We start from the raw sequence: 17,868 nt of genomic DNA on the forward strand, positions 1-17,868 counted from the left end.
GCACAGAGGGACAGACCCCAGGGCAGTTCCCACACGGGGAGCTGCAGCACAGCATCCTCCTCACCATGCCTCACGTTTCCCCATCACTCCTGCCTTTAGCTGATGAGAGATGCCATTTGCAGCTGCTCCAGCCACTGCAGAAGATTTTCAGATGAGCACAGGATGCGAATTAACACGGTGTTGATCTCTTATCTATAGAGCTGGGTTGCATTTATTTACACTGCAAGATTTAGTGCTTTCACTTGGACAGACATTTGGAGAGCCCCAAGGAGGATGGTGTGACTGAAGCTGAAAAGCAACACCCTTACAGCACACTCCATGGGCAGGCACAAGGGAAATGTTACTAAAATACAGACTGCTGCCCAGGTGTTCATGCACTGCTTTCTTTATTGTATACCCACATCAAGCACACAGGGACAATCTGCTCCCAGCATGCAGGAGTTCACAGGGAGCTACCTGAAGAAACAGTGCCACTGCTTAAATACTTTATTGATAAATAAATAAAATCACCTACAGGACAAAGAGCAAGGTGCTGTACTCAAAAGGAATGTGCTTGGACTCTGGGCATCAGCCCCCGTGCTTGGACAGCAGCTGTCCACCCCAGGTGAGGGAGGACAGGAAAAAGAAAGAGGCTATTAAGTACCTAAGCATATTGAAGTTTTCATCCTCATTGAAGATACTCAAGATATTTTACCCAAAGATGTGCTACATTTCAGAAATCCATCTAGAGAACCAGCTCTGCTTTTGCTTCTCAGAGATGTTGAGTCAGTAATTATAGCCCAGGCTACCTTAAGGTGCCTCTAAGGAAGAAGGAAAGAGCAAGAGGTGTGAAGCACTGGGGAGAGTGATACCAGTTAACATGACTCATTCTTAGAGTTTCCAAATATGTTTATCTGCTAAAGCATTGAATCCAAGCAGCCTGACATCCACTGATGGCTAAAAATCAGAAGGTACCCATCTTTAAACTAGCTACGTAAGGTTACAGTGAACTTCTAACTTAGGAGGAAAAAAAGAGAAAAAAAAAAATCCAGTGAGTTAAAACATAAGGCTGCTTACTAGAATACTTGGAGCAAGATCATGTAATTAACATGTAATAATAAAATGGTTTATTAAGATACACGGTGACAAGTTTGGTGGTGCACCCAATTTCCAAAATTAGCATCACCATAACATTTTATGACTATCATTCAGAAACATTCAGAAGAACTGAGGACACCAGGACAGTGATACAGGAAACATTTAAGCAGATGTCTCTGTCACAGAAGTTTTTGCCCCACACAACACACCTAAGAAAACAAGAAACAAGGTCTGTACATTTGTTGAAGGTTAACTGCCTGCCTCTGAATTTAAGGAAGTCCGTCTTCCTGAAGGTCGCATATCTGGCTCAATTGTCAAGTTAACAAAATCCTTTTATGAATCCCAGTTTCATCTGGGTACAGGTTTCTCCTCTCTGCTGCCTCTGTAGGACAGTGCTGGGACTCAGGCTGGGTTAACTACACTGCACTGTACAGATATCCTTTCTAGTTTCTGACTCACAGTAAAAGCCTTGAAGGCTTCCACAGATTTCTGCTTTTCCTTCTGCCTCTCTAGCTTTGACTAGTATTGACACAGCATTTGACACAGGAGCCCTTTTAAAATGTTGGCAATCATGATTACTTAGCCAAGACCATGAGCAAGGCCTGGCAGTGCCTAGGAAGACAGAGAAATGACAGAGGTGAACGTAGAGACGGGTGTTAAAGGAACATTTCTGATGATGACAGACTGCCTGTAACCCATTAGCAGAGTCCAGGGCTGTTTGTCCAAGCCACATCCAGCTGCAGATCTAAAACCCACATCTCCCCACAAAAGCGTTTCTGAAGCCATCTGCAATTCAGGCTTTTCATAACAGAACTTCCCAGCCTGAGACTTCTCTGCCCTCCCTCTCCAAAACCCCATCAGCCTGCGAGCCCTGGGATTTTGTTCTGTGTGTTGCCACTGCTGCTCTACAGCCACAGAAGTGGTCCAAGTCACTTCCCAACTAAAGCGGCTGTGCATCTGTCCTCTCCATCTGCAGCACAGCACATCTCCAGTATCACACAGAAACACAACTGCCTAACCCTTTGCTTCCCATTTCCTTCCACAACATCATACGTATGTGGATGATTTTTTCTAGGAATATCTAAGAAAATGGTGGTTTGATTTCCAAGTTTTTCCTTAACCTGGAGAGGATCAATTCTCAAACACGAAGAATGGGGAGCAGTGAGGACACAACACACCAATCCCAGGGGCAAAACCATCCACTCAAGTCACTCCTCAGAGCCCAGAAAGTGGCTGGGACACAACACAGGGAAGAAGTAGTTTAAAATGGAAAATTTTAACTTGCGCTCATTTGAGGAAAAAAGAGGAGGGGAGAATTGTTCAGCAAACTATACAGCTTGTCTCGCAAAGTTCTAGTCTCCTGAGCTTTTCATCTGACACTTCGTGTTCATTTTCTTACTTCAAATTATGAAAGGGCTCCCCATGAATGCTGCAATTACCTGCTGTAAGAAAAGGAAAAACTCAACAACATTGTTTAAGAATGAAGGCATCTGCATGAATAGTTAATCCTTAGCAGCTATTCTTGGAAGCATACCCATACTGGCATGCTCCCAAAACACAGCTATATTCTACATAAATTTTTAAAAATCTAGTGCTAGCCAGGTTTAGAGACCTCAACTTATTAACTGTAATGTTTGCATCATGCTTTGTATCTTCCAATCACTGGAAATGAGATGACCAACAGAGCAGTGTTTAAGGTTTTAATTGACATGTGTCAGGAAAAAACAAGCTGTACTGCAATAGCAATTAAAGTAATGTTTTCTGTACCACAGTAACTCAGATTTAATCCTAGCACGCTGGCAGGGGACTTGCATAAGTAGATTAGGCTGCTTTCAGTACAATATGCCAGATACAAGAGAGCTTTACTAGTAATTCTCACTGCCAGGTTAGTGCCAGCCTCTACAGGTTTAAATACAGTTTGTTCTTCTCCACTCTGTGAAGGGGATGTGATCTCTGCAGCATGTTCATTCATATGAACATAGCATGCAGAACTGGAACTTGTCTCCCCTTCTGTACAAATAGGAAGCGTAGTACTGAATAAAGGGGACTTTAATTACTGAGCAAGCATTATTACCTCAATTTCTAATGTAACAACAAATCAAATGCTAATTGATTTGGAATGGACCAGGTTACTCCCTCTACCTATTTTGCAATCGTGGTGTTTTCACAAAACAATGCAGAAGCAAGCAGCACTGCATGCAGTGTCTAATGCCCCTGCCTTAAAAAAAAACCAAACAGTTATGATAAAGAGAGAACAAAGGAAGAAATATAGGAAGCCATTCAGGAATTGAAAGAAATGTTTAGCAGAGAGTTAAATTTGTTAACCAGCACTGCTGTCTTGGCAATGATCTGATCACAGTGTCTCAACACCCACAGGGACCTAAGAAAGTATCTCTTATTCAAGGCATATCTGGTAGCTGGGGCACTTAAATGAGGGGGAAACCCACACAAGAAAGCAGCCAGTCTGTAAGTTGAATCCAAACTAGTAAAAATTAAGACACCTTTTGAAAAAAAACTCCCAGAAACAACTGAGAATTCAAAGGAAAATATAAATCCTTCCATCTCCAGAGTCCTCGGACCAGGAGCTAGCTGTGTGCTTTACCCAACACTAGTTAGGATGTTGATTAATGAACTAAATAGGTAAAGCTCAGTTTAAAGATTAAGAATACGAAATGACCTCATCCGACCATCCTTTCTGTCTTTTCACAGGGTGTGAATTTTACATGTGTGACTTCAGTAAAGCATGTGAAGTGCTGGGACTAAGTGCCACTGTGCAATCTGTGGCCTGGGACTGAACATTCACTTCGCTTGCTGGAAGTGCAACAGAGGATGACGCTCCTCCTGGCAGATGGTCAGGGCTCTGCAATCACAAGCTTTTATGGTAAGGCTTTTTACTCCGCAACCTCCATTTGTATCAAGTTTTTGCACACGCTTGTCATGTTCAGATACATACCTAAAGAAGAGGCACATCTTTAAGTGCACTGTAAACCTGTGAAGCACAGAAAGGTCCTTCATTCATGACTGCACTGTGCTGTTCTAACAGAGAGATCTTTCCTTAATGTCTCCACAATGATTAATACACCAGGCAGGGGGAGGGAAGTGGAGAGGGGCAGAGATGAAATCTTTGTCTAGGGAATAGATAACGTGAAAATGCAGATAGGGGGACTAAGACTCTAATTCTGCATGCCTGTGTTCAGTTCCAAGCCACCAATCTTGCTCTTTTCAAGACCATGAGCTCTGTCCCCAGATTTCAACAGAAACAACGAAGGAACAGAACTGGAAGCACTTTACAGCTCACATCTATCTGGAAAGACATGTAACCTAACTTCCATTTACACAGAGAAGACTTGCATTGGTTTTAGTGTGCTTTCAACAGTTTCCCAAAGGTATTAGACAGGAAGAAAACAGTAAGACTTGGTCTTCCCATGATCAGTGTAATACAAGTATAATATTAAGTTGCTTACAGAGCCTATAAAAGAAAAACATCCTGTACAAGCAATTTAAGTTATGAGTTTTAGACACTGAATAAAACCAATTCAGGCACAACACAACTATATAATCTCAATAAGAAACAGAAAAATAATTCAGAATTGCACTGTTGACACAGCCTCAGACACCACTACTTTAATATTGATTTAAATACATAAGCATTACTTTCTTTACTCTTGGCACCTCTGCAGCACGGGGGATTATTTCTTCTCCCTTCATTTTATACCTGCTTAGTGTGCAGATGCCTGTGAGGGCCAACTGTTAAGCCCTCAAAAATCCCATCTGAAATTTATCCCTCATACATCAGACCTTTTTCCTCACATGAATTTGCTCCTTTTGCTCGTATCTGTAACACACCTGCTGCTCATAGGCTGTTCTAGCATCACCCTGGGTTTGGAGCTTAAAAACATCCAGAGCAGGGTAAAACAAGTTTGATGCCATTTCTGCTTTCCTCTCTCTCTTTCTCCCTGATTTTAGAGAACTGCCCTCAACTGTATCCCAGGGACTCGGACCACAACAGCCTAGTGCGGTATGTAATCAGCCAGAAAGCAAAGTGTATCTCCAAGTTCCCTTCTCAGCACACAGAGCTCAACATTCTGAGACCACTACTACAGATGTGTAGCTGTTAAGGCTTTATAATTATTCAAAACTACAAGTTTACCTTGCTGTGCCTCGGCTACCCTCCATGCCACCCAGGAGCTACTACTCCCCTGAAGAAATACAGAAAATAGTACCTGGAGTTTAAGACAGATCTTTCTGTAGCCTATAACTCTGCCATCCAGACACTTCTGATTAAATACAAAAAGACATCTAATATATACCCACACAAAATATAAAGCTTTTAGTTTAATGAAAATAAGTCATTATTTCCCTATAAAAAAACTCACAAAATACCACATTGGAAGGGCAGCAGAAGAGATTAGTAACAGTACACACAATATTTACATCCCAACAAATGACAGATGTCTTCAGTAGAGTAAGAGCAAAGGAACAGCATTGAACAGACTTCCTTGTCTGAGAAGCTTGAGGATTTACATATAACAGGCTTTTTGTGACCAAAACATGCTCTGTCATTACCACCTGCTTGTTCCATGATCATAGGAAAAACATTCTGGCAAAAAAGCTCTCTATAAGCAGAACTGTATGTAGTACAACGAAAGCCCGCTTAAATTAAAAAAAAGCTAACAGCTACGGAACTGGATACAAGCTGCAACCCCAAAGGACATGCATAAGCATATACAGTTTAAAATCTTTTGTTTTACAGCTTGATGTGAGCAAGCCCCACCTCCTAGAAATGAGCCTTCAGAGAACAGTAAGATCACATTTTCAGGATAAAAACTTCACAGTAAGTTTTCATAGGGTGATATAAATTCTGAATTCCAACTCATTTCTACAATACAATTACACAGACAAATCTAAATTAATACTGTAGCACTCCAAGCTCATGGATCCACAGCCATTTTTTTTACAGTTACAGAAGGATTTTATTTTACTTTTTTTCCAATATTTAACTTTTCCTGAAGCAGTGTCTTTGAAAAAGGTATGTCTGCTTTTGTGCTTCTGCTTACGAGCACCAAAATGTTTTAGCAGTGTATCACCAGTTTAAACATAATTGCATGGAAGCTCTAATTGCATGGAAGCACTACTGGTTACAACACTACAGTGGAGAAGATGGTGTGACCCTCTAACACTAATGAAGCAACCAGAAGTCTTATCCTCAAAGTCCTAGACAGTGCCACTTGAGCAGATCTGAGCTCTTCAGACTGAAAAGTTGCCTTTTCTTTTTCACATGTTCATTAGTAATTCAACAAAACAAAAACCAGAGAACATTCAGAAGCACATCCAAAGTTAACAAACCTGTGAACTCACAATATCTAAAATTAGAAGTAGGGACAGGGAACTCTGATATTGAGAAATTAATTGATCTTTCCACAAAATAGAAGCCTATTACTGGAAAGCTACTTCCTAGCCCACAAATTTTCAAGTGTTACAACCGCAATAGAAGGATAAAGAATTATTAAGTTCTGTTCTTTTTCTCCCTGAAAACTATAAAACATAGTATAACAATACCTAAATGGAGTACTTACAGGGTCTCTCAACTCTTCATTGTCTCGAGCTGACGTTCGAGGTATCTTCACCGGGATTTCATCTCCACATTCAGTGTCTGAAGCATTTGGAGACTCTGCTAAATCAAGGAACTCATCTCTCTTGTGACCTCTGAACCTTATTTTGTCCAACTTCTTTAGCATGTTCAGCACTGCACTCTTCTGCTTTACCTTAACATGACGGTTGGAGTCTCTGCAAGATCAAAAATCAAGAGTATTTTAGAAAGCTTGCAGTGAATCAAATTACACATATTCTTATCACTAACTACTCCCTACCACCTTTCAAGTGCCTTTCCACCTTTCAAGTTCCAAATGCCACTGGAGGAAAAACACGCTTAGCTTTTTAACAGGCATTTTTTCCACCATGTAGGAGATGCATGGTTTGGTTTGCAGTAGCTGATCATTTACGTTCTTCCCAAACTATCAGGGCCTCTCTCTCCTGGCAGTTTTTAAAGCAAGTCAGAATAGGCAGAAACTAACAACTTGCACTCCAAAGGAAGATTAGCAAGTCAGTTCCTAACAGGTTACTTGAAACAAAAACAAAGTTTAGCTGATAAGCCAACATTCTTCAATTTGTGATGCTTCTAATCAAAAACAGGAAAATCCACTAAGCTTCATACACTTTTAAATTCCTGGACAAACCAGAGCAAAAGAGTAAGGATGCTATCATATCTCACTACAACCTCAGGCTAAGAAAACAGGAAGTACCAAGGGATAACTGAAAAAAGCCAAAGACAGATCCATGCAGAAGATTTCACCAAAAGTTAGACAGCTGTAACAGACCCATAAATCATATTCAAACACACTGCCAAAATCCTTAAAATTGCCACAACTGACTATCTTGTATACCCCTGAAATTTCACTAGGAGAAACATTTTGCTTTTTAAAAGACAACAGAAGAAAGCTCAATTTATATGCGTAACCTCATTGTAATCACAGGTTTTCAAGACACTGCACTGTATAATTTCTGATTTAAACCGGACTTGCCAAACTGGTCCCATTCAATGAATCACACTGTACCAAAGGTCCCAAGCTCCATCTTTAAACAAAAAAAAAAGGCAAACCCAACAGTTAGTTCCTTGATCTTGTCACTCCAGCAAGTCCCTGCTCTGTCAGTTTATAACAAAACAGCCACTATTATTTCAGCACACAGATTCATCTGGCGTATGATGCCATGCTCTAGCAAATGGATTTTTTGAAATTTATTTTGAGGCACTTGTTCCTGGTACTACCCTTTTGTCCTCTATGGTCAGCACTACCATCCTCTTCATTAGAAGTCATGCTTAGCTCCATGGCACATTATCCCAGACAACGGGGTGAGATGAAAGTGCAAAGGTAAATTGGAATTCAGACACATGTCACTTCAGGAGGAAAAATAAAGAGCAAGATAGAAAAATATTTTGCTACCACAGCCTTTGCACCTAAGGCAATTCTCATTCCCTAGGACAAACCTCTTTTCCACAGAGCTCTTCAACTTTCCGTATGGATTCTCCACTTACCCTAACACTTTTGCAGTGACTATTCACACCAAGTTCAAACCAGATCATTCCTTCAAGTATGTCTTCGTTTGCACTTCTGCCAAGGTTTATTAGCACCTTTCAATTAAACCCAGAAGTTTTAAACTAACACAAACCCCTTACAGTACAGCTGGCAAAAAATAAAAAACCACAAAATTCTTCCTTTATCAGAGATGCTTAAAGTTGTAACCCTGTGTTTAATCTATTACTTATAGAGAAACACTTGTGATAACTCACACCAAGGTTATTTTCTAAGAACAGCTATTCTTTGAAGTTCTTTTACTTGTCAGAGCTATGCTTAAAATAGAAACACTTCTTGCTCATTCATTGACTATTTGATGAAGAAACTTGTCAGCTATCACATCCAGAAATATCTCTAGGCCCTACTATTAATAGCAACTAGGGAACAAATGGTATGAGGGAAGTTTAAATCTCTGATAAGCACCAGTACAATTGTATCGCTCTCTCTCCCATCACAATGATCTCCATCTATGTTCAACCGGATTTGCATACCATGTAAGAGACCTACAGCAAAGCAGCTGGAAACCAAATCCTGTCTGTTCATCATGTCACTGCTGATGACACAGCAATGCATGGGAATAACAAAACATGGCAGAGTGTTACTTCTTTTCTGGCATGGTTGGCAGCCATCAGTCCATAATGATGGAAGACAAACATGCATCCCTCATCTTCTCAATCCCTCTTAGAGATGGAACAGTTACTGCAGATGAGCACTGCTGTCCTGGACAGAAAGAGGAGTCCTCAGCATCCTCCTGTTAAAACCACATTTATCCACTGCTCCTCAAAGACCAGGGCTGCATCTGGACATCTTTTATAGCCTGGTATATCCAGCACTTCCACAGATGGTTCAAGATCAGAATTCAGCTTTCTTTCCCTTAGCATAAATTCATATTCACTTATCACACGTAAGAAATGAGAAGCATCCAAAACATCTTGAGACAAAGCCATCTCCAGCCCTTACCATCAAGCTTTGAATGAAGACTGAAAAAGCCACAAGGACAGTGAAAAGGCCTACTGGCATAATTGCCAGGGATGGGCACCATTTTGGGAAACTGAACTCCATTCTCATCCTAGGATGGTTCATGCATTTTAGCCTTAGGTTACAGAATAACCTGGCCAACAGATTACCCATGAACATCTACATCTACATGGTTTTTTTTTTAATCAAAAAGCTGATGATTTACCCTTACGTATGTTACCATATAGACTTTTTAAAAGGCAAACCTTTAATTAAATCACTCCACTGAATGAAGTCAGCATAAATTCTGATTTGACAGATATGCTATGAGGGTTAATATTTTTAAAGGATTATTCAGTAGGTTAACCATTAGAAGAGGACATAGTAGAGAAACACACTCCAAGGCATTTCTAAAGTGCTTGAAGTAAAAGAAGCTGGTTTATAAAAATATTTTCAGTTAAAATTTAAAAATAATAAGATCATTTTGTCTAAAAATTGTTTTGCATGTACCAGGTTCCCAAATTACTTACAGTTACTTTACATTAACCTAAGCAGAAATGTAAGCTTGCCAACAAGCTTCTATGAAAACTCATTATCTGGCCTCCAGCCAAATGCTGGATTTAAGACAGGCTTTTTATGTCAGCAGCCTGTTCCTGCAACCAGCAACTTTTTTTTCATGGTGACATTTCAGCAGTTTCACTAGAAAAAAAGATTCTTGGAGATTCTGTATTCCAACTTACTTGAATCAAATTTAGATAAGCTTGAGGAAGCTTTTGTAAAATGAAAGACCAGAATCTTAACTAGAATTAGATTTATTGTAAAATACAGTAACTAGTAACTAAGTATCAAACCACTTGCTTCACCATCATAGCTATTCATCCTTCACCTTCTCCCAGCTACCTATCCTGGACCCATCCCTACCCAAATACCCATTCTGAGCTCAGCTGGTTCAGCTGTGAGTTTCAAGCTGTTTCTAGGAACTCCTCATACCCACTACATCAAAACCACCATGCACCTCTGCACATGAGGAGCTCAGAGTGCAAAGGCAGATCCACATCTCACTCTGCTTTCAAACTAACCATCAACAAATACTATAACACTCTAATAAAAATACAAGTATTTTAACTCCATGCATTTTACACACTGCCATTTCCCAACACTGTCATACATGTGACAATAATCAAGTGGAAAACGTCTATTTTTTCCATGCTTAAAAAGCCTCCTAGCTAAAATAACCTTTAGAGATTTTCTTTTTAATTGGCATTAATATCTACCAGTTAACGCAATTCCTTCAAGCCTGAAGCTTTATTGCTTTTACAGAGGGCCAGGGAAGAGATAACTTTATTGTGACCTAATATGTAAAGCTCTCAAACAACTGTCAGATCTTTATTTTAAATTAATATATCAAGACACAAAAAGCAAAATCAACATACACTCACATTCCAAATTTATAAATAACAGAAAAATCAAGTTTTCCCAAACTTTCACATAAAAATCATAAAGAGACTTACAAGAAATTTTTCAGCCTACATTTATAGAGAGGCTTCAGTAAGCAGAAACCAGCTTCCAGGGAATATTGACAGCCACCCCTGCCATGTGGGGGGACTTGTTTATGAGATGTGTTCCTGTGGACAGGAACAGCCCTCCCACCCCTTCGTGCCACTGCTACCCCATTTCTACTCCTGCATGAACGTGGAAGGGGTTGGGATGCCAAGGGAACTCAGGAAAGTGCAGTACCCAATGCACCACTGCTGTCTGAAAGCTGCCTTAACCCACCCCAGAGTCTCCTACAAGTAGTTTTTACGTTTTGGTTTTCTGTTATTGCATTTAGTTTTTACACAAGTATAGTCTGTGGCCTGGCAGACCTGGCAGGGACAGAACAGCTAAACCTTCACGTGCACTTTTTAGAGAAAGGGCCCTGCTTCGCAACAGAGGGTTCAGTCAGTTTTCCTTAGCTGTTAACAAAACACAAACCTGCTACACCAAGTCAAACAGCATTGACTCAGCAAGTGTTAGTCTGGAGCCTGAGGGAAAACAAACAGAGAAACCACTTAAAACATCATGGATGAATTGCATCCCAGGTCAAAAAGGCCCTACAAGACTATGACACAGTACAGTAACCTTCAAAGCACTCGTGCTCATTTTAGTAGAAAAACAGCTTTTCAGAAAGCTGTAGATGACCTGAAAATCTAGCATACCCCTAAGTTCTCATCTTTACATTCCATCTCCTTCATATTTTCTTTCATTCTCAAAATACATTTCTGCAGAAGTCCAACATAAGAGCCCCGATATTCAAGAAAAGCCAGGCTGTGTGGATGAACAAATACAGACGTTGTTGTCAACACCAGGACATTTTGGTCTTATCATGAGGAAGGGATGTGCAAACCAAGGGCGTGGAAAGTATCAGGATGACTTTTGGTATTACTTCTACACTGAAATGCTCCTGAATAATATCCTGAGAGTTGATGTGAGAGCAGTAACACAAGACAAATTCAATCCATCCACATACACTGAAAATTAAGCTTGGTGCATTCTTTTCTAGACATGTCTAACTGAAACTGGATGGAAAAACGAGTATATCTAAGCCTAATACAGATGCAGAGTTGTCTGTATAATGTTCTGTGCAAAAAGTTCCCTCTTGCTACATGAATTTTTTTCCCCCCAATTTCTCATTTTAATGAATGGAATCTCATTTCAAGTCACTTTCTGAACATTTCGTACTCATTAATATTTAAGAAACTAACCAGAGAAAGATCAACTGCGCTAGAGAGCTCCTCATCTGCTCAGCTTTTCACAGAATCACAGAACGGGTCAGGGTGGAAGGGACCACAGTGGGTCATCTGGTCCAACCTCCCTACTCCAGCAGGGTCATCCTAGAGCACAGGGTAAAAAAAAAGGATACTTTTCTTCCCCCTGTGCATAGACTTCTCCCAAACTACTCTCCAGAAGGCTCACATCCATGAAGAAAGCTGAACTTAACCCACAGCACCTCTTGCTGAACAACAGGGAATGGTTTTGTAAAGGTGAAGTTCGCACCTTTCAAGAAAACTTTACATTAAACTTGATTCAACAAGGACATTTAGCAGACAGAAGGGCCAGAACTCACACTCAACACAGCCCTTTCATGAACAGCCCCAATATGAGATTGAGGTCATCCAGGACAATACAACATTTTAGGTTCTCAGTATAGAATGATGTCATCATTTGTCACTGGAAACCAAGACTGCAATACTTTGGGCCAAACATTCATTTGGATTGGCCAAGAGCAGCTTACAAACACTGTCTGAAAATTACATGCATTGCGCAAGTGCCCTCAATTTCTGACATCAACAAACATGCAAACAAGTCTTCAAACTGAGCTCTCCCCACACTCATCACAACAGGTCCATCCTGAAATAATATTCCCTGCCTCAGCGTCACAGTCTGGTCAAGTCTTCCTCCAATTACATCACTCTTGGCTTCAGAGTCATAACATACCCAGAACAAACTCCTTTCTGGTTTTGAGTAACATCTACTAAAACCTCCTTTCAGGGCCAGGAGTCCTTAAAACTCTAGGAACAGACTAGACTAGACAGGGATAGACTAGATAGACTAGGGGGATGGACTCTGGAGGGTTGTTTTATTCATGATGGATGAAGTTATCAGGCTACCTTTGAAGAAACATTATGCTTAGTAACTCAGGATAACTCAGGATTATTTTGCCTTCAAGTTTGAAGGGAGATGAACAAAAAAAACCCACCAGAATCACTTTCTCTGGGTTATAGACTCCCAGCAAAGAAACACTCAGTTAACAGAGTTTGGAAACCACCAGGAAGTTGTGCTTTGGTGTCGCAGACTTAAACAGATGCAGCTATTAATTAAGCATCAACTCAAACAATTTGAATTGTCCACCGACTGGGAGGAGGAAGAGAGGAAGCAAAAAGTGGAGAGCTGTGTAACATGTTCTATGGTTCAATATGGGGACTGGAGAAGGAAGTTCAACATACAGACCTCGACTGGTGAGGTTGTCACAGCAACCATAATGCGGCTTCATGAATATGCATTACGCTAAAATCTATCTTTTTTCCCCCAAAAAGAGAGTAACGAGTCATTCAGCTCACGGCATTAAGCTCCCTGGGAGACAAATCAGGACTGCACAGTAAAAGTGACTTGTCTTCAAAATCTTCAGCTTGGCTGCTGCAAACAAAAGGGTTGGGGGAAGAGGGGAGACAGAACATGGTGGCTTGGGGCTGTAGGGTTCTCTTCTGTCCCTTCCTCAGACAGTACGTCACACATATTTGGCAAAAATGTTAATGCAAACATTCCCAAAATGAGCTGCTCAGCTCCTGCACAGTTGTAGACCTTAATCCCTCAAGCACCTGGCTGGGGACTGGCCCTTCAGTCAGCCAGAGACAGCAGCACCAGTGACCCTCCACAGAAGGATGGAGAAGGGGCAGCTGCTGCTCAGTGTCCAAGAGAGCTGAAACTGGGGGCCTTGACTTCACCACCACTGGAAAACTGTGGGTGGACTGGTTCACAAAAAAATAAAAATCCAAAACCTACCACACACACACCTACCTATCCAGATTGTACCCAATGTGTCAAGGAACAAAAGGCAGTAATTGTTTCCACTGAGTATCTTTGCCCTTAACTCCCCACTTACCCTAACACCTCTTCTGCTATCATAGCCACCATGCACACTTCTGTCATTGTGAAACCTCTATCTCTCATTGTGAAACCTGAAATTAGCAAGCTTTGCTAAATTAATTTGTCTGTAAATTGACAATTTTAACTCCCAAGAAGGAAGATAAAACTCATTTTTCCTCAGGGCGCCTGTGCAGGAGAAAATAAAAGTGAGACACTGACTATGCCACCAGAAGAGCTGCACAAAAAGCCTTGCATGAAGACTGTGCCTGCAGAGAGGATCTCCAGCAGCATGCATGGACTGAAGGAGCCACCAGCTCAAGCCATGACAGATATCCTGTGGCATGGGATGGCATGTCACGATAAAGGCTATTGCTGACATGAACTTGTCCCTTCCTGGTCACCCACTGGGTCCTCCTTTCTCCCTGCTGTGTTCCCATCCCAATCCCAAAGGAGCCCAGCAAAGCCTGAAGCCCACTAGATAACAGGCTGACACCAGAGGGAGCAACCCCATAATTTCTGCCACAACCTTTATGTCATTTGATCACTCATGCAGTTTATCAGCTCATTGCTGAGCAGCTAATTTTTGTGTTTGTTTTCTGGCAAGGTCAGTCTAATCAGAGCAGAGAGGGATGCAGTCTCACTCAGGAAAGCACAGACTATTGGGAGATTTTGCTACTCCCACACAGAAAATGTTTGTGGTGGTGAGCAGAGGGAGAAAGCATCCTTTTACAGCAGCCACCTGCACTTAAATGAGGTTAAACAACTGCAAAGCTTCACCCTAAAGACAGTGTTCATGAAGCTGCCACAAGGCACATTTCAGATATTGGATGCCAGAGCTTCAGTCCCTACTCTGAAGGACAGGGAAGAGTTTGTCACAGCTTGGCATTGACAAAAGGCTTTTTTCTGCTTCCTTGCTCTGAGTTTTGTCTACTAGTCAGGGTAGAGCTGAGGGTGCAGACAGGAAGATGAACATCACCAGTTTAGCAAAAGCCTCTGCATAGAAGAAGGTTCAGGCAGCTCAGAATTGGAAGGGCTTCCAGCAGGTAAGAAGCTGGGACACACAACAAGTGCTGCCCTAAGCAAGCACAACTTCTGCCTATAAAAACAGAGATATGGGGGTGACAAATGGGGGAGAAGGACAGGACACAACACAGGGTAAGATTAAGCTGTCACTGCATTTATCTCCTCTTCCACTGTTCAAATGGAAACTGCAACAAGTCTAACTTGACAGGACACTCACAATAATGCTGGTCTTTTACAATCTACTTTAAAATAAATTTTAAAGTCAGAAGTACATATACTGGTAGGAGCATCTTATGCAGACTAATAAGTTTATTAAGAACGTAATTACTGACTATTAAGAAAAAGTGTGAGCCCTGCCAGCTCTGAACAATTTTGATTCTATCCCTTCAAGTTAAAAAAGGGCAAGTTACTAAGTTACTTGATGCCAAGTTTTTCATTATCTCCACTGTATGTTTGTCATCTTCAGAGGGCAACCACAGATAAAACAGAAAATGAAGGTACTGCTAAGAAAAAGTACACTGTAGAAATGAGCTGCAATGCAAGTGTGAAAAGATACTTTGAGAACAGCTTTCCAAGGTATCTTTTCGAGAGGACTCTCAGAAATAAGTACCTCATCAGCTCAGGGTGTCTGATCATAGCTCACTCAGCAATCTATGAAAACAGAGCCAAGGTACATAGCATTGTCCAGTTTTGAAAAATGTCCATGCACTCCTCTTTGTTTGTTGTGTCTATAAACAAAGATGTACCCATGTGAAGCAGGACACAGCTCTAAGGACGGCAGCCTGACGAATCTCCGCTGTTCACGTACACCCACAGCACAGCTGGTTGTGAGAGCACAACCAGCGCTCACGAGAAGCCCAGCCCTCACCAACCTCTGCACCTTGCACATGTGAGAAACACTTCCCCTTGGTCACAGTGCCAAGCCTCCTGTGCAACACCATTTCAGGGCAAGGCCATACAAAAGGAATTACTCAAGCTAACAGGCAAAGAACCCCAGACCTACAAGTGCTGTGTTACATATGCAGTGATAAAAGGAACCCCCTACCTTTCTGACATTACGAAAGCACAGGGCCAGGTTCATACTGCCCAAATCACATACCTAGCGGGGTACTCCACTGAGAACAAGACTAAGGGCCAGAGTACAGCAAGATGGTCTATTTTGAGGGTCTTCCCTCAATTTAGGGAGACAATCCAGTAGAAGCCGACACCAGAACTTTATGAGTATCCAGTTAATGTGAAACCATCCGGATCCAAGTGTTCAGTGAGAGATTCCCAAGACGCAGTAATTTTGTGTACAACACTTTGCAACTTGTTCTTCCAAGTTTCGACTATCTTACTGCTGATCTGAGAATTCATCAACCTTCTGAAATGTGAATGTTGCAAAAAAATCAAGTGTTTCAGTTATGCTGACTACAAAAATCAAAAGACATACATGGCTGAGGAAAAGAACTGAGCATTTTATCAAACACCAGTAGCTCTCCAACTGCTACACAGTTATAAACATAACGTTAATGCATTAAAGATTTTTAACTTCACCCCTTGTGGATAAATACAACATTGCTGTTCCATGTAGTTCATGTTCATGTTCATGTTCTTCATGTAGTTCATGAAGAACTACAAAGACATAGCTAGCACATGCCAATTACAACCATCAATATAATTCAGAATATTTTATTTCCTTACTATATACTGGCCCTGAGCTTACAAAGAATGTGTATAATCCCCAAATCACAGACATTTCCATGGAAGAAGCAGAGCTGCTGCTCATTCTATTCCTTGTCCCTTTCTCCTGACAAAAACCTGGAAATGCTTCTAAACTTTGTGTTACAAGTTCGCAAGAGAGGGAAGGGGAAAAAAGTTAGAATACACCACGAATTACACAAGTTTTCAGTGTTACAATTACTCATCATGTCAACCTCTAAATGTAGGGGCATAACATACTGTGTAAAAACTTGAATAAATAATGTGTAAAAGGACAGGCACAACACACGAACATGGGATTTATCAGACTAAGTTAAATGAAGGAGTACCACAGAAAGATCAGGTTTTATACATTAAGTCTGGCTTCAGGCATCAGCTTAATTTCTGGCACTGTCTGTACTATACAGCCACTTGTAAAAGCCATATAAACTATTCCTTGAAATCTTACCACAGAGTAAAAAAGTCAAGGTCAAGTTCCCACCAGACTGACAGCAGCTCTGCTGGAAATCAGCACTCTGGAAAAGAGCCTCCTTCAGTCCACCCACACAGCTTGTCAAAAGATGAGAGATATTTTACTCCACATAGAAGAGTCAGGAAATAGCAGGGGAAGTTGTGTGGCACAGGAAAGCACTGAACTTGGTCTCTAGTTATCACAGACCCCTCCTGCATTGCTCCTGACTGCAACCCTTTATGTAAGTCCAACTGCACTGCTGTTACATTTGCTGTAAAAAGAAAGAAATCACTGTACCCGAAACACGGTTTTGATATCTGAACTGCAATTACTTGTTTAAATAATTAACCCAGTGAAATGGCAGGCTCCAGACTGAAAGGCCCTGCTGCTCAAGGTAATCTTCCTTACAGGAGCAAACCTCTATTCTCTCACATTTCAAACTGCATCATTCCCACAGGAACCAGAATATCTGTTCTTTGTCCCCATGCTTACAATAGAAATCCTAAATTTAAAAAAAAAAAAAAACCAAAAACAAAACCCCCAGCTAGTATAGTCATACCAGGGAGCAGAGGGTACAGTCCTGTGAGAAACTAGATCCCTAAGGAATAGAACCTTAATCCTGCAAGTTAGCTCTGTTGTTGAGTAAACTGCTCAGGGCTTCTGCCAGAACTGCATCTCTTTCAGTTCACGTGTTGACTTCAAAATGCTTTGGACAATAAAACTCAGTAGAAATCTCTGCTATGAAACCTGATTCTTCCAAGAAGCAGCTGTTGTCTGGGCATCTCCTCCACACTCCTTCCCAGCAACCTCTGCCTGTAGTATCAACTGCTGTCAAAAAAGCCAGTTTGGGTGATACCACTAACTGCTCCAAGAAGAGGATTGAAGATGGACACCAGTCCA

General features: G+C 41.2%; 1 protein-coding gene across 3 annotated transcripts in view; it reads right to left on the reverse strand.

Annotated features, from left to right (window-relative positions):
• LOC131592063 (GRAM domain-containing protein 4) overlaps positions 1-17,868 on the reverse strand; it is a 75,476-nt gene that overhangs the window by 44,334 nt on the left and 13,274 nt on the right. For all 3 annotated transcript variants that reach the window (XM_058863320.1, XM_058863319.1, XM_058863321.1), the window contains exon 2: positions 6,654-6,864. In XM_058863320.1, the coding sequence (XP_058719303.1) occupies positions 6,654-6,864 (211 nt within the window). The remainder of the gene's footprint in view (positions 1-6,653; positions 6,865-17,868) is intronic.

This window comes from Poecile atricapillus, chromosome W (genome assembly GCF_030490865.1).
Source record: "Poecile atricapillus isolate bPoeAtr1 chromosome W, bPoeAtr1.hap1, whole genome shotgun sequence".
Classification (NCBI taxonomy): domain Eukaryota; kingdom Metazoa; phylum Chordata; class Aves; order Passeriformes; family Paridae; genus Poecile; species Poecile atricapillus.